The sequence below is a fragment of the Bombina bombina genome, chromosome 7, assembly GCF_027579735.1.
Source record: "Bombina bombina isolate aBomBom1 chromosome 7, aBomBom1.pri, whole genome shotgun sequence".
NCBI lineage: Eukaryota > Metazoa > Chordata > Amphibia > Anura > Bombinatoridae > Bombina > Bombina bombina.
Window position 1 is genome coordinate 304,828,931 of NC_069505.1, and position 18,301 is coordinate 304,847,231.

General features: G+C 35.8%; 1 protein-coding gene across 1 annotated transcript in view; it reads left to right on the forward strand.

Annotated features, from left to right (window-relative positions):
- Positions 1–18,301, forward strand: part of MDFIC2 (MyoD family inhibitor domain containing 2) — a 49,272-nt gene that overhangs the window by 5,651 nt on the left and 25,320 nt on the right. The window contains exon 2 of the mRNA XM_053689376.1: positions 55–276. Within this exon, the coding sequence (XP_053545351.1) occupies positions 55–276 (222 nt within the window). The remainder of the gene's footprint in view (positions 1–54; positions 277–18,301) is intronic.

Sequence of the window (18,301 nt, forward strand, 5' to 3'; positions counted from 1 at the left end):
GTTGGGTCAATGGTAAGTTCAATTTGTTGACCTGATTTTCGCTATTTGTTGCAGAAAAACATCTTGAAAATGACAGTCCAGAGAAAAATTGCAATAAACAGTCCACATCAAAACATATTGAGGCACTAAGTCCAAGTGTGACAGATGAACCTTTACATGAAATCAGCCTGGATCAGAATATGGATCATGAACAATTCTCATCTAATGAGGACTGTAGCAAAATACTTCCATACGATGATGATACCAACTCAGTGACTCATCATGATGATAATGAAGGTAAAAGTGTCTTGTGATAGTTTGTTTATCTGGTAAAATGAATACATTTTACTGTAGCACTAACCCAAAATCCTAATCATAACCCTAACCTTGAAGGGATACTAAATTCAAAATTTTTCGTTAATGGTTCAGATAGAGCATGCAATTGTTAGCAACTTTATAATTTAATCCTATGAACCATCTTTCTTTGTTTTCTTGCTATCTTTATTCAAAAAGCAGGAATCTAAGATTAAGAGACGGCCTATTTTTGGCTCAGAACCTGGGTAACACTTGCTTATTACTTGACGAAATGTAGTCACCAATAAGCAAGCTTTTACCATGGTGCTAAACCTAAAATGGGCTGGCTCCTAAGATTTACTTTCCTGCTTTTTAAATAAAGATAGCCAAAGAACAAAATAAAATTTTGATAATAGGAGTAAATTAGAAAATTGCTTTAAATTTGCATGCTCTCTCTAAATCATGAAATAAAAAAACATGGGTTTATTATCCGTTTAACTTAACTGTAAATGTAACTCTAAACCCAGTACCCAATGCAATCTCTATCTATTCATCAAGAAGACTTTCTAATTGTTTTGCCACTGTCTCTTGTTCTTAGAAATTGTGACAGAATTGAAAGGTGCAACATATTCAATAAAGATAATGATGGTCTGAAAAATTTGTAAAGATATCAACATTAATTTATCAAACAAAGCTTATGAAGAAAAAGAGACAGTGATATATGTATAGTCTGATATCCCTGAATTACTTTAATGTGTCAACCTATTGAGCTTTCCTCATTTCTACCAAAGACATGTCTACATATTTACTAATAATCAGCAGATGTAAAACTGTAAACTATTTTACCAGCTTGAGAAGAGCTAAGCAGGTGATAAGTACAAAACAGGTCTTCAACATTTGTCTAACCACTTTTATGATACAGACCGTCAGTATATGGCGGTACATTGAAGGGCCAGTCTTCATTAGAACATGAAAACAATTTGTTGCCCCATATTCTTTGAAATCAATCCCACATATACCACTTAAATTGTTGACATCTGTTTTAAAACATAATTTACTTATCAAGAGTTCTCTTGTAGAATGGCATAGATTTTGTAACCTGATAAATATTAATTTTGCTGTTTCACCGTACTTGACAATTAGAGGGAACCCTGACTTTATGAATCAAAGAGATTTAGTAAATGGGACAAGCTGGGGGTTATTAATATACCTCAGTTAATTAACTTTGAACATTGCTCTTTTAAAATGTTTGACAATTGCAAAAGGGAATATAATATTCTGATTCCGAATTACTAATTTTTATCCTATCTCCAAATTAGACATTATGGGGAGCAGTTTATCAAATTTAAACCCTGTGACTAGGAAGGTCAAAATTATAGTTTAATTCTTGACTCACTGAGACAGGGTAACTTGTCAATCACAAGTATTTATAGAATTTTATTAAAACCTCAAGAAGACAGTAATCAAAGATATATCTGTATTAGATGGAACCATTTTGATTCCAATGTTGGTGAAACTGTCTCTGAATATCTAAGAGAACAGCATCTGAAAATTTTGTTTCAGGTGTTCTAGATGCCGCTATATAGTTCTCTTTTTTTTTTTTTCAGGAAAAGCTGCCCTTTATTAAATAGCTTTTTAAAAAACAGGAATGATACATTGTAACAGTAATGGAGATATTTACAGATAGTTTCCTCAAAAACATTATACATTTGTAAATATTGCTTTCAGCTGTTAAAGACAAATATGATGACAAATTATTTTACAATACAAATGATAGGAGATACAATAGTACATTTATTTTTTTTTTAAATATTTTTTATTGAGACAAACAAAAGTAAATAAAATAATTCCACATGGGTATGTGAGTAGAAATGATAAACATACAAAAGAGAAACAATACGTCTTAAACAGTGGTGTAATAATCATTATCTCGCACTTAACACATACACAATTCTATATGTGCTGGTGAGTATAGGGGTGGAATTTCACAAAAATAAATAAAGGGTCTCTTTTTAGTATTATAAGGAGTTTTGTGAATATAAGATAACATAGTTATATCCCTATTTTATGGAGAGTTGGACTAAGTAGAACATGCTTTGCAAACTGAAGTGGTGACATAGTGATACTATAGTCAAAGATCAGCAAATCCACTTGAGGTGAGGAAAATGTTTATCAGATAACTATATGGAACTTTTTGATTGGTCAAGGGGTCTGTGTCAATGAAGGGATATAACTAATAAAAATGCTGAGAAAGAAGAGAAAAATTACAGCGGGCAAGAGCCGCTTGGGTTAATAGAAAATGGGTATAGGACCCACTATAGGGGGCAAAGCCATTATAGATTGTGCTAAATGAAACGGAGCCGGTGTAAAAAAGGAGAAGAGGTGCCTGGGAAGTACTCTGAATATCTGTTTGGGATGTGAAGAGAGAGGGGGGAGCTTACTGGTGCATAGCTGAAAATCCCTCTCTCCCAGATATAAGACCTATAAAATGGTAAATACACTAAATAATTGTTAGGTGGCTCCTGTAAATAGGATATTACATTAGTGAGTCCCCTGCGCACTGCTATATCGAAGCTTTTACAGTAACATACCCCAACTTCAGGGCGATTGAGGAAATCTTTGTAATAAGCTAGGTTGCTGAAAACTAGTATGGTATTAAATAGTGTAGGAGTCTAACTCTTAGCTGTGTATAATATTAGTGCCCGGTTCCAATAAAGTGGATAGTCTATAAAATCTTCAGCATACTAAGCCTCTACTCGGTATAATAGGACCGACCGTATAGTGTGATGTGTTGAAGTAGGTGGCTTTAACAGTAATAGAGATTTCTTCAGTAAGAAATACACACTAGCCAGTAACTTTCATAGCTTGTACATTAAGTAGGAACCAGATTCTATAAACATATAACTCAGTGACAGGGATATAAATATGCTCTATGTAAGCTACACTAATACCCAACCGTTGAGGTTCTTAGTGCAAACAGTAATGACCATGTTGAGAAACTAAAACGGTAACCCTATATGTTAATTAGTAGTAAACAGGAACATAGCATTTAAACAGAAATAAACCAAGCCTCCAAATAGAACTGAGTGAACGGTACAGAGCGTATTGAAGGATAAAAAATGTATAACAGCTTATATACTAGACTTTAGAACTAGAACACCAGGGGCTATACACTATATAGCAGTCAGTAGTTTCGAGTAATAGCCCACTGTAAATGCTCTCATGCCTTCCCCAAATTACCCCATACCAGTTCTTGCATAGTTCAGTTCATAAGCTGTCTCAGAAGTAAGAGGAGAGTGTGCAGGATCGAACTGTATGTAGCTATCTGGCTGTTTAGCATAGGGAAGCCAAAATGGACGAAGCCGGTGTTGAGATATCTGATGCTTCATAGTAGTAAGGTTAGGGAACCAAAAGGGGATTTATGACATTGAAGTCAAGTGTAGAATTATACACTGAATAAGTCAAATAGAAAATGGAGTTAAATTACACTTTATTTAACAAATATGCTTGAAAACAGACGTTACTCATAGGGGGTAATATATAAGGGAAATAAATCCAGGGTTATGCAACCTCTGAACAAAAATTCAATCAGTTCCAATTCCCAATATTCCCCTATAGGTAATTAGACAAGTTAAAAAATAAGGCAATATAGAAAGCTAGTGAAGAATGGGATTGTCACTTCCATAATTCAAAAATTCATTGCCTATATTCTATAAACCCAAATATTAAAATTAAGGCTGGTGGACAGGTGTAGCGTGTCTAGTCAGACAATAGCATTAGAAAGAGAAGTTAGCAAAAAGATAATCTCATATGCACAAGAGGTTTCAATCATACAGGCATAAGCAAATATGCACTAGCTATGCGCTCAAAGGCGTCCTCCTCTCTGCGTACTGCTCTGATTTAACAGAGTCAGCCGATTTCTAACTTTTTCCCCTATCAGATAGGTCTAATTCACATACATTATTATCAGTATTAGAAAACTTAGCAACTATTCAGTGGAGATGTTATGCTGAGTGTTAACTAACAGCTAGTATTGCACTAGGTTAAATGCAAGTAATTTCATTTAGTCATAAGTCAGAGAATCAGAAGTTACTATGTAACCAAACATATAGCGTAGTAGCGTTTTATGTATAGAGTTAGACAAACTTGTTAACCTTACATTGAGTGCTAATTAATGGTAGTATAACAGCATAACAGCAAAACCCCCCTGTATATAACCCGATATAGGCTAAGTAAGGCGGTATTAAATATAACAAACCGCTAAATTAGTATGTGAGCATTGTGACCGGTCTGGTTAGACCACGCTAGCTACAACACTGTCCACGCCCACCGACGCGTTTCCGTCACTGAACGTGACTTCGTCAGGGCATAGGGCCAGCCCAGCATTAGATGCGGTGAAAAATACTGATCCGTCGTCATGGCAACGTATGTAAATCATTACACAGTAAACACGGAGGTGTAAACTCCGCTATGGCCTCATTTGAATACATTAGATATATTAAGTATATTTTAAACCTTTAAAGTATTGATTAGTACCAAAACTATTGGGACAAGAAGGGAGCTAAATAGTTGTAAATTAAAGCGCTCATATAACTAGGTATATTGTATATTAGATCCGTTGGTAAAAGACACAAGATTCCCTCAGTAACTAGAGGTATAGGTGTATTGATAAATTACAGAACATATCTTGAACAGTAATTTCTTCAAAGGATTGCTAGTAATTACTAAATTAATTTAAATTTAAGCAATGAAATGATATACTTATAAGACTACTCGAAGGATCTTGAAAAATGTCCCTAGTGATCTACCTAAATGATCGTTCAAAATTAATTATTTACTCACTAGAAAGGCAAATGCTTATTAGGGAGAAGAGACAATTTCTCCTCATTGTTATACACAGTGAAGTATTAGTTTATGCAAACTAATCGTAATATTTAAATTATTTCAAAAGGTTTCAACTCATTTATATGCCATTTCAAAGATATTATTTTACAGTAGTGCATACATATTTAGTTTCAATGGTCAGAAGGGAACGGTTTATAAATAATAGTCATGCAAGACAAAATGTATATCATGATCCGTAGACTATAAGAAACATTTATATGATATTGCTTCATTCAGTCCCTTAGGTGAGGTGGATTGTAATTCATGAATCCATCTACATTCTTTTTGTAATAACATTTTAGTAATATCGCCCCTCCTCCCTTTCAATTTTACTTGTTCAATTGCACAGAAATAGATTTCATATTTATGTCCCTGATGTTCATTATTCATGTGTTGTGCTACAGGAACATTTCTATTCCATTTGATATCACCTATATGTTCTAGCACTCTGGTTCTTAGCTCTCTCGAGGTCTCACCCACATAGATTTTTGGGCATTTGCACATAGCGATATATATAACTTGCTTAGATCTACAGTTTAGAAAATCTTTAATTTCATACTGTTTTTCTGTGTTGGGGTGTATGAAGGTTTTAGTAGGGGCCATGTTCTTACAGGCTTGACATCTTCCACACTTGTGGAAGCCTTTGGTTTCTCGCAACCAGGTTCTAGGTAAGTCTTTAGAGTAATGACTCTCCATAAGTATGTCTTTAAGGTTTTTTGATCTTCTATAGGTAATGTTAGGTTTTTCAGAAATTACTTCCTTTAGGTCTTCGTCTTCTTGAATAACATGCCAATGTCTTTGGATGATATTCTTTATGCAGACATTTTTGTCATCATATGTACCAATAATTCTTATCGGCTGCTGTTCGTTTGTTTCTTGTGCATTAATTTGCTTACTGGTTTGCAATAGTGTATTTCTATCCAGTAATTTAGCTCTTTGATATGCCTTTTTAAGGCATCTACCTGGGTACCCTCTTTCTTTAAACCTTCTTTGTAATTCCCTCGCTTCTGTTTCAAAATCAAGTTCTGTGCTGCAGTTTCATCTGGCTCTTAAGTACTGACCAAACGGAATGCCCATTTTCAATTTCTTAGGGTGATAACTCTCCCATTTGAGGAGACTGTTGGTAGCTGTCTCTTTTCTATACAGTTTTGTATTTAGTGTGCCATCCGTCTCTTTTCTGATCTCTAGATCTAAGAAAGAAATTTTGTTTGAATCTATTGTTGAAGTATACCTCATACCATCTTTGTTGTTATTCAGCCACAACATGAATTTTTCAAAGTCATTTTTAGTGCCCGTCCATAGAATTAAAACGTCATCTATATATCTAATATATAGATCCATATAATGCATATATGGGTTAACGTCTTCATTGAGAATACTCTTGTTCTCAATCCACCCCAGGAACATATTGGCATATGTTGGAGCACAGCAAGTGCCCATTGCTGTGCCCCTTTTCTGTAAGTAGATCTTTTTGTTGAATAGAAAATAGTTATGTCTTAGTACATAATCTAATAGATCAATGATGAAATAATCTTCATCATTTCTGGTTGGGTTAACTGTTCTCAGGAAGAAAGTAACTGCCTCCAAGCCCAGGTTGTGGGATATGTTAGAGTATAGACTTTCAACGTCTATGCTAGCCAACATAGTATTATCACTGACTATAACATCAGCCAGGCATTTCAAGACATCTTTAGTATCTTGTACGTAAGATGTAAGGGTGTGTACAAAATGTCTCAGTTTTTTATCTAAAAAAATGCTTGCATTTTCAGTGATACAGCCATTTCCGGAGACTATAGGTCTCCCGGGTGGTTTTGTCATATCCTTATGAACCTTAGGAAGGCTATAGAAAGTAGCTATTCTTGGAAACTTATTAAACATAAACTGATGTTCTGCTTTAGTAATTACCCTTTCTTGTAGACCCCTATCCAGGAGGGATCTTAATTCTCGTTGGAAGGCATCAGTTGGATCACGAGTAAGGACCTTGTAATTATCAGTATTGCTCAGAATATCGGTACAAATTTCTTCATATTGAGAATTGCTCACAAGGACCATATTACCTCCCTTATCTGCATTTTTATTGTAATCTCCTTATTGTTTTGTAATTTCTGAAGGGCTTTCTGGAGTCTCTACATTTTCATTCAGTAATGATATCATTAGATTAACCATTTCATGGTCCTCTTGTTCTACTCCCATATCAATCAGGGAATTTGTGTTAGCATTTTTGTGAAATTTATGTAGTGCAAGTTTTCTAGCAAACAGATGTATGTCCTTGATCCAATTAAATGTATCATTAAATTTGTCTCCCTGGTCACAACAGAAATAGAGGAGATAAATAAAAAAAGCAAAGTGCAAAAAAACTTGAGTTATAAAGAACGAAAAGCCCTTCAGAAATTACAAAACAATAAGGAGATTACAATAAAAAATGCAGATAAGGGAGGTAATATGGTCCTTATGAGCAATTCTCAATATGAAGAAATTTGTACCGATATTCTGAGCAATACTGATAATTACAAGGTCCTTACTCGTGATCCAACTGATGCCTTCCAACGAGAATTAAGATCCCTCCTGGATAGGGGTCTACAAGAAAGGGTAATTACTAAAGCAGAACATCAGTTTATGTTTAATAAGTTTCCAAGAATAGCTACTTTCTATAGCCTTCCTAAGGTTCATAAGGATATGACAAAACCACCCGGGAGACCTATAGTCTCCGGAAATGGCTGTATCACTGAAAATGCAAGCATTTTTTTAGATAAAAAACTGAGACATTTTGTACACACCCTTACATCTTACGTACAAGATACTAAAGATGTCTTGAAATGCCTGGCTGATGTTATAGTCAGTGATAATACTATGTTGGCTAGCATAGACGTTGAAAGTCTATACTCTAACATATCCCACAACCTGGGCTTGGAGGCAGTTACTTTCTTCCTGAGAACAGTTAACCCAACCAGAAATGATGAAGATGATTTCATCATTGATCTATTAGATTATGTACTAAGACATAACTATTTTCTATTCAACAAAAAGATCTACTTACAGAAAAGGGGCACAGCAATGGGCACTTGCTGTGCTCCAACATATGCCAATATGTTCCTGGGGTGGATTGAGAACAAGAGTATTCTCAATGAAGACGTTAACCCATATATGCATTATATGGATCTATATATTAGATATATAGATGACATTTTAATTCTATGGACGGGCACTAAAAATGACTTTGAAAAATTCATGTTGTGGCTGAATAACAACAAAGATGGTATGAGGTATACTTCAACTATAGATTCAAACAAAATTTCTTTCTTAGATCTAGAGATCAGAAAAGAGACGGATGGCACACTAAATACAAAACTGTATAGAAAAGAGACAGCTACCAACAGTCTCCTCAAATGGGAGAGTTATCACCCTAAGAAATTGAAAATGGGCATTCCGTTTGGTCAGTACTTAAGAGCCAGACGAAACTGCAGCACAGAACTTGATTTTGAAACAGAAGCGAGGGAATTACAAAGAAGGTTTAAAGAAAGAGGGTACCCAGGTAGATGCCTTAAAAAGGCATATCAAAGAGCTAAATTACTGGATAGAAATACACTATTGCAAACCAGTAAGCAAATGGATGTGATTGTTCATTTAGGAACAAATGATCTGGCTAGTAATCATGTTGCTGCTGTTCAGAAAGAGTTTTGTGACCTAGGTAATCATTTAGAGACTGTGGCATCAACTCTATCATTTTCTGCTATTTTACCTGTGTATGACCAGGAAGCAGGAAAGATGGAGCGGATAACAACATTTAATTCTTGGTTAGATAAGTGGTGCAGGGAACGAGGATTTGGTTTTATTGGCCATTATAGCTCTGTTTGGAAAGATACTAGGTTATTTAGGAGAGATGGCTTGCATTTGGATGCTAAAGGAACAGAGTATCTGGGAGAGGAGTTCAAATACTTTATTAGAAATCATTTAAACTAATAAAGGGGGGTAGCATTAATATATCCACCTGCCCCCCACAGCATGCCAAAACTGTTAGTCCAAGTAACAATTCTAGAAATTCTAGTAGAAAAATTCTTCGTGCCATGAGCACAAATGCTCGCAGCTTAGGAAATAAATTACCTGAACTCATTTCAATAATGACTAGGGACAACTTGGATTTAGTAGCTATAACAGAAACATGGTACAATGATTTGCATGACTGGGACATAGTCATACCTGGATACAGGTTATTTAAAAAAGAACAGAGTAGGAAAGAAAGGTGGAGGAGTTGCTTTGTATGTAAATGAAAATATAAAGGTTACTGAAATTGTAGGAACAAATGATGAGGTGGAAAGTATTTGGGTGACTTTGGAAATTGGAGATAAAAATGTTTTTAGAATAGGGGTTGTATATAGGCCTCCATTGCAGGATGAAAAACTGGACAATCTGTTATTAGATGAAATAACCAAAATGACCATGAAGGGTAAGGTTATAGTACTGGGGGACTTTAATTTGCCAGATATAGACTGGAAGATTCCTTCTGCTAGATCGGCTAGAAGCAGGTATATTCTTGAATCTCTGCTAGGGGAATCACTTGAACAATTAGTCAAGGAACCAACTCGTAAGGAAGCTATATTAGATCTAATACTTACAAACAGTGATACAGTTTCAGATGTGTCTGTAGGTGAGAACTTAGGATCCAGTGATCATCAATCTGTTTGGTTTAGTATTCATGTTCAGGAACTGTACACCCAGACTAAAACAAAAGTTTTAGACTTAGGACGGCAGATTTTTCATTAATGGGAGAATACCTAAAAAACTATTTAAAGGGGAAAAATCTTATTACAGGGGTTCAAGAACAGTGGGAATTTGTGAAAGGTGCCATTTTAGATGCAACCGCACACTGTATTAGACATGTCTGTAAAAGTAAAAGAAAGCGGAAACCAATTTGGTTTTCCAAAGAAGTAGCACATGCTGTAAAGACAAAAAAGATAGCTTATAAAAATTACAGACACACACAAGCAGATGATGATATGAAAATATGGAGACTCCAACAAAAAAAGACTAAGCAGTTAATTAGGAAGGTTAAAGCTGATGCAGAAGAGAAGATAGCACAGTCAGTAAAACATGGGGACAAAACATTCTTTAGATATATCAGTGAAAGAAGAAAAAATAAGGTAGGAATAGTAAAATTGAAATCAGTTGATGGTAGAATAATAGAAGGAGATAAGCAGATTGCAGACTGTCTCAATGATTACTTCTGTTCTGTTTTCACTAAAGATTGTGAAGATACAATGTCTACATTAAGGGATGCTATGCAAAATAGAAACAAGCTTAACAGTAATCTTTTTACAGAGGATGAGGTTTTGTTAGCATTATCAAAAATAAATGTTACAAAGGCAGTGGGTCCTGATAATATTCATCCAAGGGTTTTAAAAGAACTTCGTTCAGTGCTAACTGTCCCATTAACTGATCTGTTTAATCAGTCACTATTAACAGGAGCTGTCCCAGATGATTGGAGAATAGCAAATGTAATACCTCTTCATAAAAAGGGCAGTAGAGAAGAATCTGGCAACTACAGGCCAGTTAGTTTAACTTCAGTAGTAGGGAAATTAATGGAAAGCCTCTTAAAGGAAAGAATTATGACTTACATAAAGACAAACAATTTAGAGGACCAAAATCAGCATGGTTTTACTTCAGGGAGATCATGTCAGACTAATCTAATTGACTTCTTTGATTATGTAACAAAAGTATTAGACAAGGGAGGAGCAGTTGATGTAGCATATCTAGATTTCAGCAAAGCATTTGACACCGTCCCACACAATAAACTTATTCACAAACTATATCTCCTTGGTCTCGATTCAAAAATTGTGAACTGGGTGGAATGCTGGCTTAAGGACAGAAAACAAAGTGTCTTAGTAAATGGAGTTCATTCAGCAGAGGGGGCTGTTACTAGTGGTGTTCCTCAGGGGTCAGTTCTGGGGCCTGTTTTGTTTAACATATTTATCTGCGATATCAGCAAAGGGCTACAGGGGAAAGTATGTCTCTTTGCAGATGATACAAAAATTTGCAACAGAGTGGATGTTCCAGGGGGGGTAGACAAAATGAGAAGTGATATACAACAATTGGAGGATTGGACAAACGACTGGGATCTAAAGTTTAACACAGCAAAGTGTAAAATAATGCATTTAGGGAAGAAAAATCCAAATGTTAATTACAGACTCAATGACACTTTACTGACTGTTACAGACGAGGAACAGGACTTGGGAATTATTATTTCAGATGATTATAAAACTTAGTAAACAATGTAGTAAGGCAGCGAGTAAGGCTAGCAGAATGCTTGGATGTATTGGTAGAGGTATTTGCAGCAGAAATAGTAAGGTTCTTATGCCACTTTATAGATCATTAGTTAGGCCTCATCTTGAGTATTGTGTGCAGTTCTGGAGGCCATATCTTCAGAAGGATATTAACAAACTTGAATCTGTGCAAAGGAGGGCTACCAAAATGGTACATGGTCTAAAAAATAAAACTTACCAGGATAGGCTCAATGACCTAAATATGTATAGCTTAGAGGAGAGAAGGGAAAGAGGTGATATGATAGCAACTTTCAAGTACATTAAAGGGTTTAGTAAAACTGAGGCTGTGGGTATTTTACATAAAATGGAAAATTCAAGAACAAGGGGTCATGAGCTCAAGCTAAAGGGTAGTAGATTCAGGAGTAATTTGAGGAAGCACTTCTTTACAGAAAGAGTGATTGATTTATGGAATAAACTTCCTCAAGAGGTAGTAGCAACAAACACTGTGGGGGACTTTAAAAATGCATGGGACAAGCATAGGGCTATCCTACGAACTAGATAAGTTTATACTGTTAGGTAAGGTGGGGCAGACTTGCTGGGCCTATGGCTCTTATCTGCCGTCAATATCTATGTTTCTATGTTTCTATGTAATGCACAAGAAACAAACGAACAGCAGCCCATAAGAATTATTGGTACATATGATGACAAAAATGTCTGCATAAAGAATATCATCCAAAGACATTGGCATGTTATTCAAGAAGATGAAGACCTAAAGGAAGTAATTTCTGAAAAACCTAACATTACCTATAGAAGATCAAAAAACCTTAAAGACATACTTATGGAGAGTCCATTACTCTAAAGACTTACCTAGAACCTGGTTGCGAGAAACCAAAGGCTTCCACAAGTGTGGAAGATGTCAAGCCTGTAAGAACATGGCCCCTACTAAAACCTTCATACACCCCAACACAGAAAAACAGTATGAAATTAAGATTTTCTAACTGTAGATCTAAGCAAGTTATATATATCGCTATGTGCAAATGCCCAAAAATCTATGTGGGTGAGACCTCGAGAGAGCTAAGAACCAGAGTGCTAGAACATATAGGCGATATCAAATGGAATAGAAATGTTCCTGTAGCACAACACATGAATAATGAACATCAGGGACATAAATATGAAATCTATTTCTGTGCAATTGAACAAGAAAGGGAGGAGGGGCGATATTACTAAAATGTTATTACAAAAAAGAATGTAGATGGATTCATGAATTACAATCCACCTCACCTAAGGGACTGAATGAAGCAATATCATATAATGTTTCTTATAGTCTACGGATCATGATATACATTTTGTCTTGCATGACTATTATTTATAAACCGTTCCCTTCTGACCATTGAAACTAAATATGTATGCACTACTGTAAAATAATATCTTTGAAATGGCATATAAATGAGTTGAACCTTTTGAAATAAATTTAAATATTACGATTAGTTTGCATAAACTAATACTTCACTGTGTATAACAATGAGGAAAATTGTCTCTTCTCCCTAATAATCATTTGCCTTTCTAATGAGTAAATAATTAATTTTGAACGATCATTTAGGGTAGATCACTAGGGACATTTTTCAAGATCCTTCGAGTAGTCTTATAAGTATATCATTTCATTGCTTAAATTTAAATTAATTTAGTAATTACTAGCAATCCTTTGAAGAAATTACTGTTCAAGATATGTTCTGTAATTTATCAATACACCTATACCTCTAGTTACTGAGGGAATCTTGTGTCTTTTAACCAACGGATCTAATATACAATATACCTAGTTATATGAGCGCTTAATTTTACAACTATTTAGCTCCCTTCTTGTCCCAATAGTTTTGGTACTAATCAATACTTTAAAGGTTTAAAATATACTTAATATATCTAATGTATTCAAATGAGGCCATAGCGGAGTTTACACCTCCGTGTTTACTGTGTATGATTTACATACGTTGCCATGACGACGGATCAGTATTTTTCACCGCATCTAATGCTGGGCTGGCCCCTATGCCCTGACGAAGTCACGTTCAGTGACGGAAACGCGTCGGTGGGCGTGGACAGTGTTGTAGCGTAGCGTGGTCTAACCAGACCGGTCACAATGCTCACATACTAATTTAGCGGTTTGTTATATTTAATACCGCCTTACTTAGCCTATATCGGGTTATATACAGGGGGTTTTGCTGTTATGCTGTTATACTACCATTAATTAGCACTCAATGTAAGGTTAACAAGTTGTCTAACTCTATACATAAAACGCTACTAACGCTATATGTTTGGTTACATAGTAACTTCTGATTCTCTGACTTATGACTAAATGAAATTACTTGCATTTAACCTAGTGCAATACTAGCTGTTAGTTAACACTCAGCATAACATCTCCACTGAATAGTTGCTAAGTTTTCTAATACTGATAATAATGTATGTGAATTAGACCTAACTGATAGGGGAAAAAGTTAGAAATCGCTGACTCTGTTAAATCAGAGCAGTACGCAGAGAGGAGGATGCCTGTTGAGCGCATAGCTAGTGCATATTTGCTTATGCCTGTAAGATTGAAACCTCTTGTGCATATTGAGATTATCTTTTGCTAACTTCTCTTTCCTAAATGCTATTGTCTGACTAGACACGCTACACCTGTCCACCACCTTAATTTTAATATTTGGGTTTATAGAATATAGGCAATGATTTTTTGAATTATGGAAGTGACAATCCCATTCTTCACTAGCTTTCTATATTGCCTTATTTTTTAACTTGTTTAATTACCTATAGGGGAATATTGGAATTGGAACTGATTGAATTTTTGTTCAGAGGTTGCATAACCCTGGATTTATTTCCCTTATAATATTACCCCCTATGGAGTAACGTCTGTTTTCAAGCATATTTGTTAAATAAAGTGTAATTTAACTCCATTTTCTATTTGATATCTGATGCTTCAGAGGTGTTATTTTGGCAAGAGTCATTTGCGTTGATCTAGCTGCGCTAATGTAAGAGAGCTAACCCTCAGACCGTTGTAGTAGGTATGTCAGGGGGTCTCTGGAGGGATGCGCTGAAAATTCCTCCCTTGATGGATAGAAGGTTAACGGTCTGCTGTCCCAACACACAATCTGAATCCAGAGCAGGTTCAAAGCTTCCTGCTGATTCCAGCACTCTCCGCTCTGATCTCTCAACAGGCTCAGGCTCTCCATGGCATAGGCGCTGCTGGCTAGCTAATTTATGTAGGGTAAAGTCACCACCATCTGATGAAGTATCTGCCGTGTTGGCGTGTGAGTCTTCAGAAAGGACTATAGCGTAAGGAGCGCCACTCACATTCCTCAGAGTGTCCACAAGTGCAGCATGGTGCATGTCCAGCCGATCACATAGTGCTGCCAAAAGGGAGGTTGCCAGCTCCATGGAGAGACCGTTATGAATATATTGGAGCAGCCAAAAGCCTGTTTCCCCACTTTTAATTAAAATGGTTGCCTGAAGGGTATGGGATCCGATTTCCAGCACTGTGACATCCAGGTCTCATATTGCAGCTAGTCTCAGTATCTTTGGGGCTCGAATTGCAGCGAGTCTCAGTATCTTTGGAGCTCATTTCTTTAGAGGGATGACGAAGCTAGGCTAAATATCTTTGTAGTAGGGCCCCTATCATTGCCGTATGTCTCTGATCCAGAGCCTGGTACTTTCATGACTGAAACACTTGCTCTCAGAGCCCCATCAAGTCTCTGATGTATTGCAGGGATTTTCAGATCTGGATTACGAGGAGGTAGATGTCCTTAAACCCATTTTAGTGTCAAAATTTTTGGCGGAGCTTCTCTAGCTTGCGTCCATTCAGTATGGCGGGTTAACTCCGCCCCCTCATAGTTCTCATTTTAATAATAATCTTGATAAGATCTCATGTCCTAAATGTAAATTTTTTAAAGGCAGATCTGGTACGCGGCTTCTGGTCATGTCCATTTATTCAACATTTTGGGAAAATTAGTTTTTGACCTACTAAGATAAGAAATGTATTTACTTCTTTGACATTATCTCATATTTTCTTTTTGACTTCTTGTGATGAATGTTACAAGGAAGATTATTTTAAAGAATTGGCTATCGACTAAGGAACCTAAATTCTCAATATTTAAAAAGACTTTTTTACATTATTTATTATTAGAAACAGTAGGCCTTTATTTCGGATTGAGAATGTAAGATTAAAAACATTTTTAATAAGTGGGCCTCAGCGATAAACTCTCCCACTGAACAATTCTAAATTTATCTTGGAAGCTAACCTTATTTATACAAGTTAGCTTTATGATACTCGTCTGTCGTTAGATGGCAGACGTTTTTTACTCTTTTTCTTGTATTATTTAGGTATTATCCTTTTATTTGAATGTACATTTTGTTTTATTCATTGTTGATCATGATTATAAGCTTATGCATTGTAATGCTGTATAGTTGTATGATTGTATATCCTTCTGTTCTATATGAGATCATATCCGATGAATATTATGGGTCAATTTATGAAGCTGCGGAGGACAGGGGTGCACATATGCACCCCTGTCCGCCGCAGCTCGCCTCTGGAGGCTGAATTCCGCTGCCGGAATTTAGCATTACGATTTATGGTGTGCATATTTAATACAATATATTCCTGTGTAATTTATATAGATATTTTACATTTTTGATAACAAAATGTTTTTGGTGAACAATTTTTCTAATCTTTTTGATGCACCTTAACAATACAATTTTCCTGTGTATTTTTGTGTGAATGGTTTAACTATTTGTATGATTTTTAAATCACGATTTTCATTACGGACTTTTGTAATGTTTGCATCTCCTTCCCATACAAAAATGCAGTATATGCCCCTTATCAAGACACCCTGTTTTCGGGGTGAAAAGTGGCTTTATAGAATTCCTCCTGGGAAAGAACTGGCGAGCATTGTTAAAGAATTTCTCCAGCCCAGAGAGCTTTATAGAATCGAGCAGTCAGTGTGAAGGAGAAATGGTTTGAGAGAGAAAGGAACTAATGCTTGTTTAAGAGAGAGTACAAAAGGAATATTCTATGCTGTCTATTGAACATGAAGTACATTAGGCAGGTAAAAAAGAATCTACTTAAAGGGATACTGAACCCAAAATTTTTATTTAATGATTCAGATAGAGCATTTAATTTTAAGCAACTTTCTAATTGAAGCCTATTATTAATTTTTCATGGTTCTCTTGGTATCTTTATTTGAAAAAGCAGGAATGTACACATAGGACACAGCCCATTTTTGGTTCAGAACCCTGGATAGCGATTGCTGATTGGTGGCTACATTTACCCATTCAGGACTTGATCATTCGGCCCCATAATATGGACTTGATTTATAATTACAGACCAGACCAGAACATTGACTAAAGTGGCACCACCACCACATAAGCTATTTAAATACCCACATAGCTAACATTTATTTCACTTTTGAGGAAACAGATCATGTATTTTTTGAGGGGTAAAAGACCATCTGTGAAGTATTTTACAATTAAGGGTTCTACTGTTGCAGCTGCGATAGATTATTTAATTGTTCTCTCTGTTAAAGTATAACTTAAATAAGGCAAAGAGGCCTACTTATTAAGCCGTCAACTTACTTGCATTCGACGGCACCAATACGCTCTCCTGACATCGCCTAACATCGCGTCACGGACTTGAATACGCTCTCCATATTTATAAAAAATGCTGTCAAAAAGCCGCGCACCAAGTACGGGGCGATGAGCAGCGGACTGTTGTTAACTAAGAGTCATCGATCTCGCTGCTATTCGGCTTTTTACCAGCTTTATTTATATACTGTCACTAAACACCGCCACTATACTAAACTGTTTAACCCCTAATCCCACTGCTCCCGGACCCCGCTGCAACTAAATAAAATTATTAACCCCCTATCCCGACGCTCCCGGAGCCCACCGCAACTAAATAAATGTATTAACCCCTAAACCCCTGGCCTCCCACATTACTACCACTTACTAAACATATTAACCCCTAAACCGCCAGCCTCCCACATTGCCATAAACTAAATTCACCTATTAATCCCTAAACCACCAGCCCCCCACATCGCCATAAACTAAATTAACCTATTAACCCCTAAACCTAACAACCCGCTAACTTTATATTAAATATTAACTCATCCCTATCTTATAATACATTAAAATTTACCTTTAGATTTAAATTAAACTATATTAAACTATTAATTAACCTACCCTAACTGTTATACTAAAATTACAATAAACTATATTAAAATAATAATTAATCTACCCTAACTATTATACTAAAATTACAATAAACTATATTAAACTAATAATTCATCTACCCTATTATACTAAAATGACATTAAACTATATTAAACTAATAATTAACCTATCAGTGAACAAGTGCCCCAGAGGCATGAAACGCGTATGATGTCACAGGAGGTGATGTTCCCCCTGTTCCGGTTCATATAACATGTTTTTACCAAGTTGCTGTATGAGGATTATGTTCTTATTATCTATCAAATAAAGACTGGCTTTTTACCTATTGTATCCCTGGTGTGCCGAGGAGTTTCCTTGTTTTCTAATAATTAACCTACCCTGTTAGACTAAAATTACAATAAACTACAAATTAAATATATTATATAGTTAAAAACCTAATCCTACTCAAATAATTTAAATTTACTATTAAAAATTACAAAGTTACAAAAAACTAACAACTAAGTTACACAAAATAAAGAACACTAACGCCTAGATTTAGAGTTTTGTCGGTAAAGACCCGCGTAGCTAACGCTGCTTTTTTTCCAGCGCACCCTTAAGACAACGCTGGTATTTAGAGTTCTCTGAAAGGCTGCGTTAGGCTCCAAAAAGGGGGCGTAAAGGCATATTTACCGCCACTTCAACTC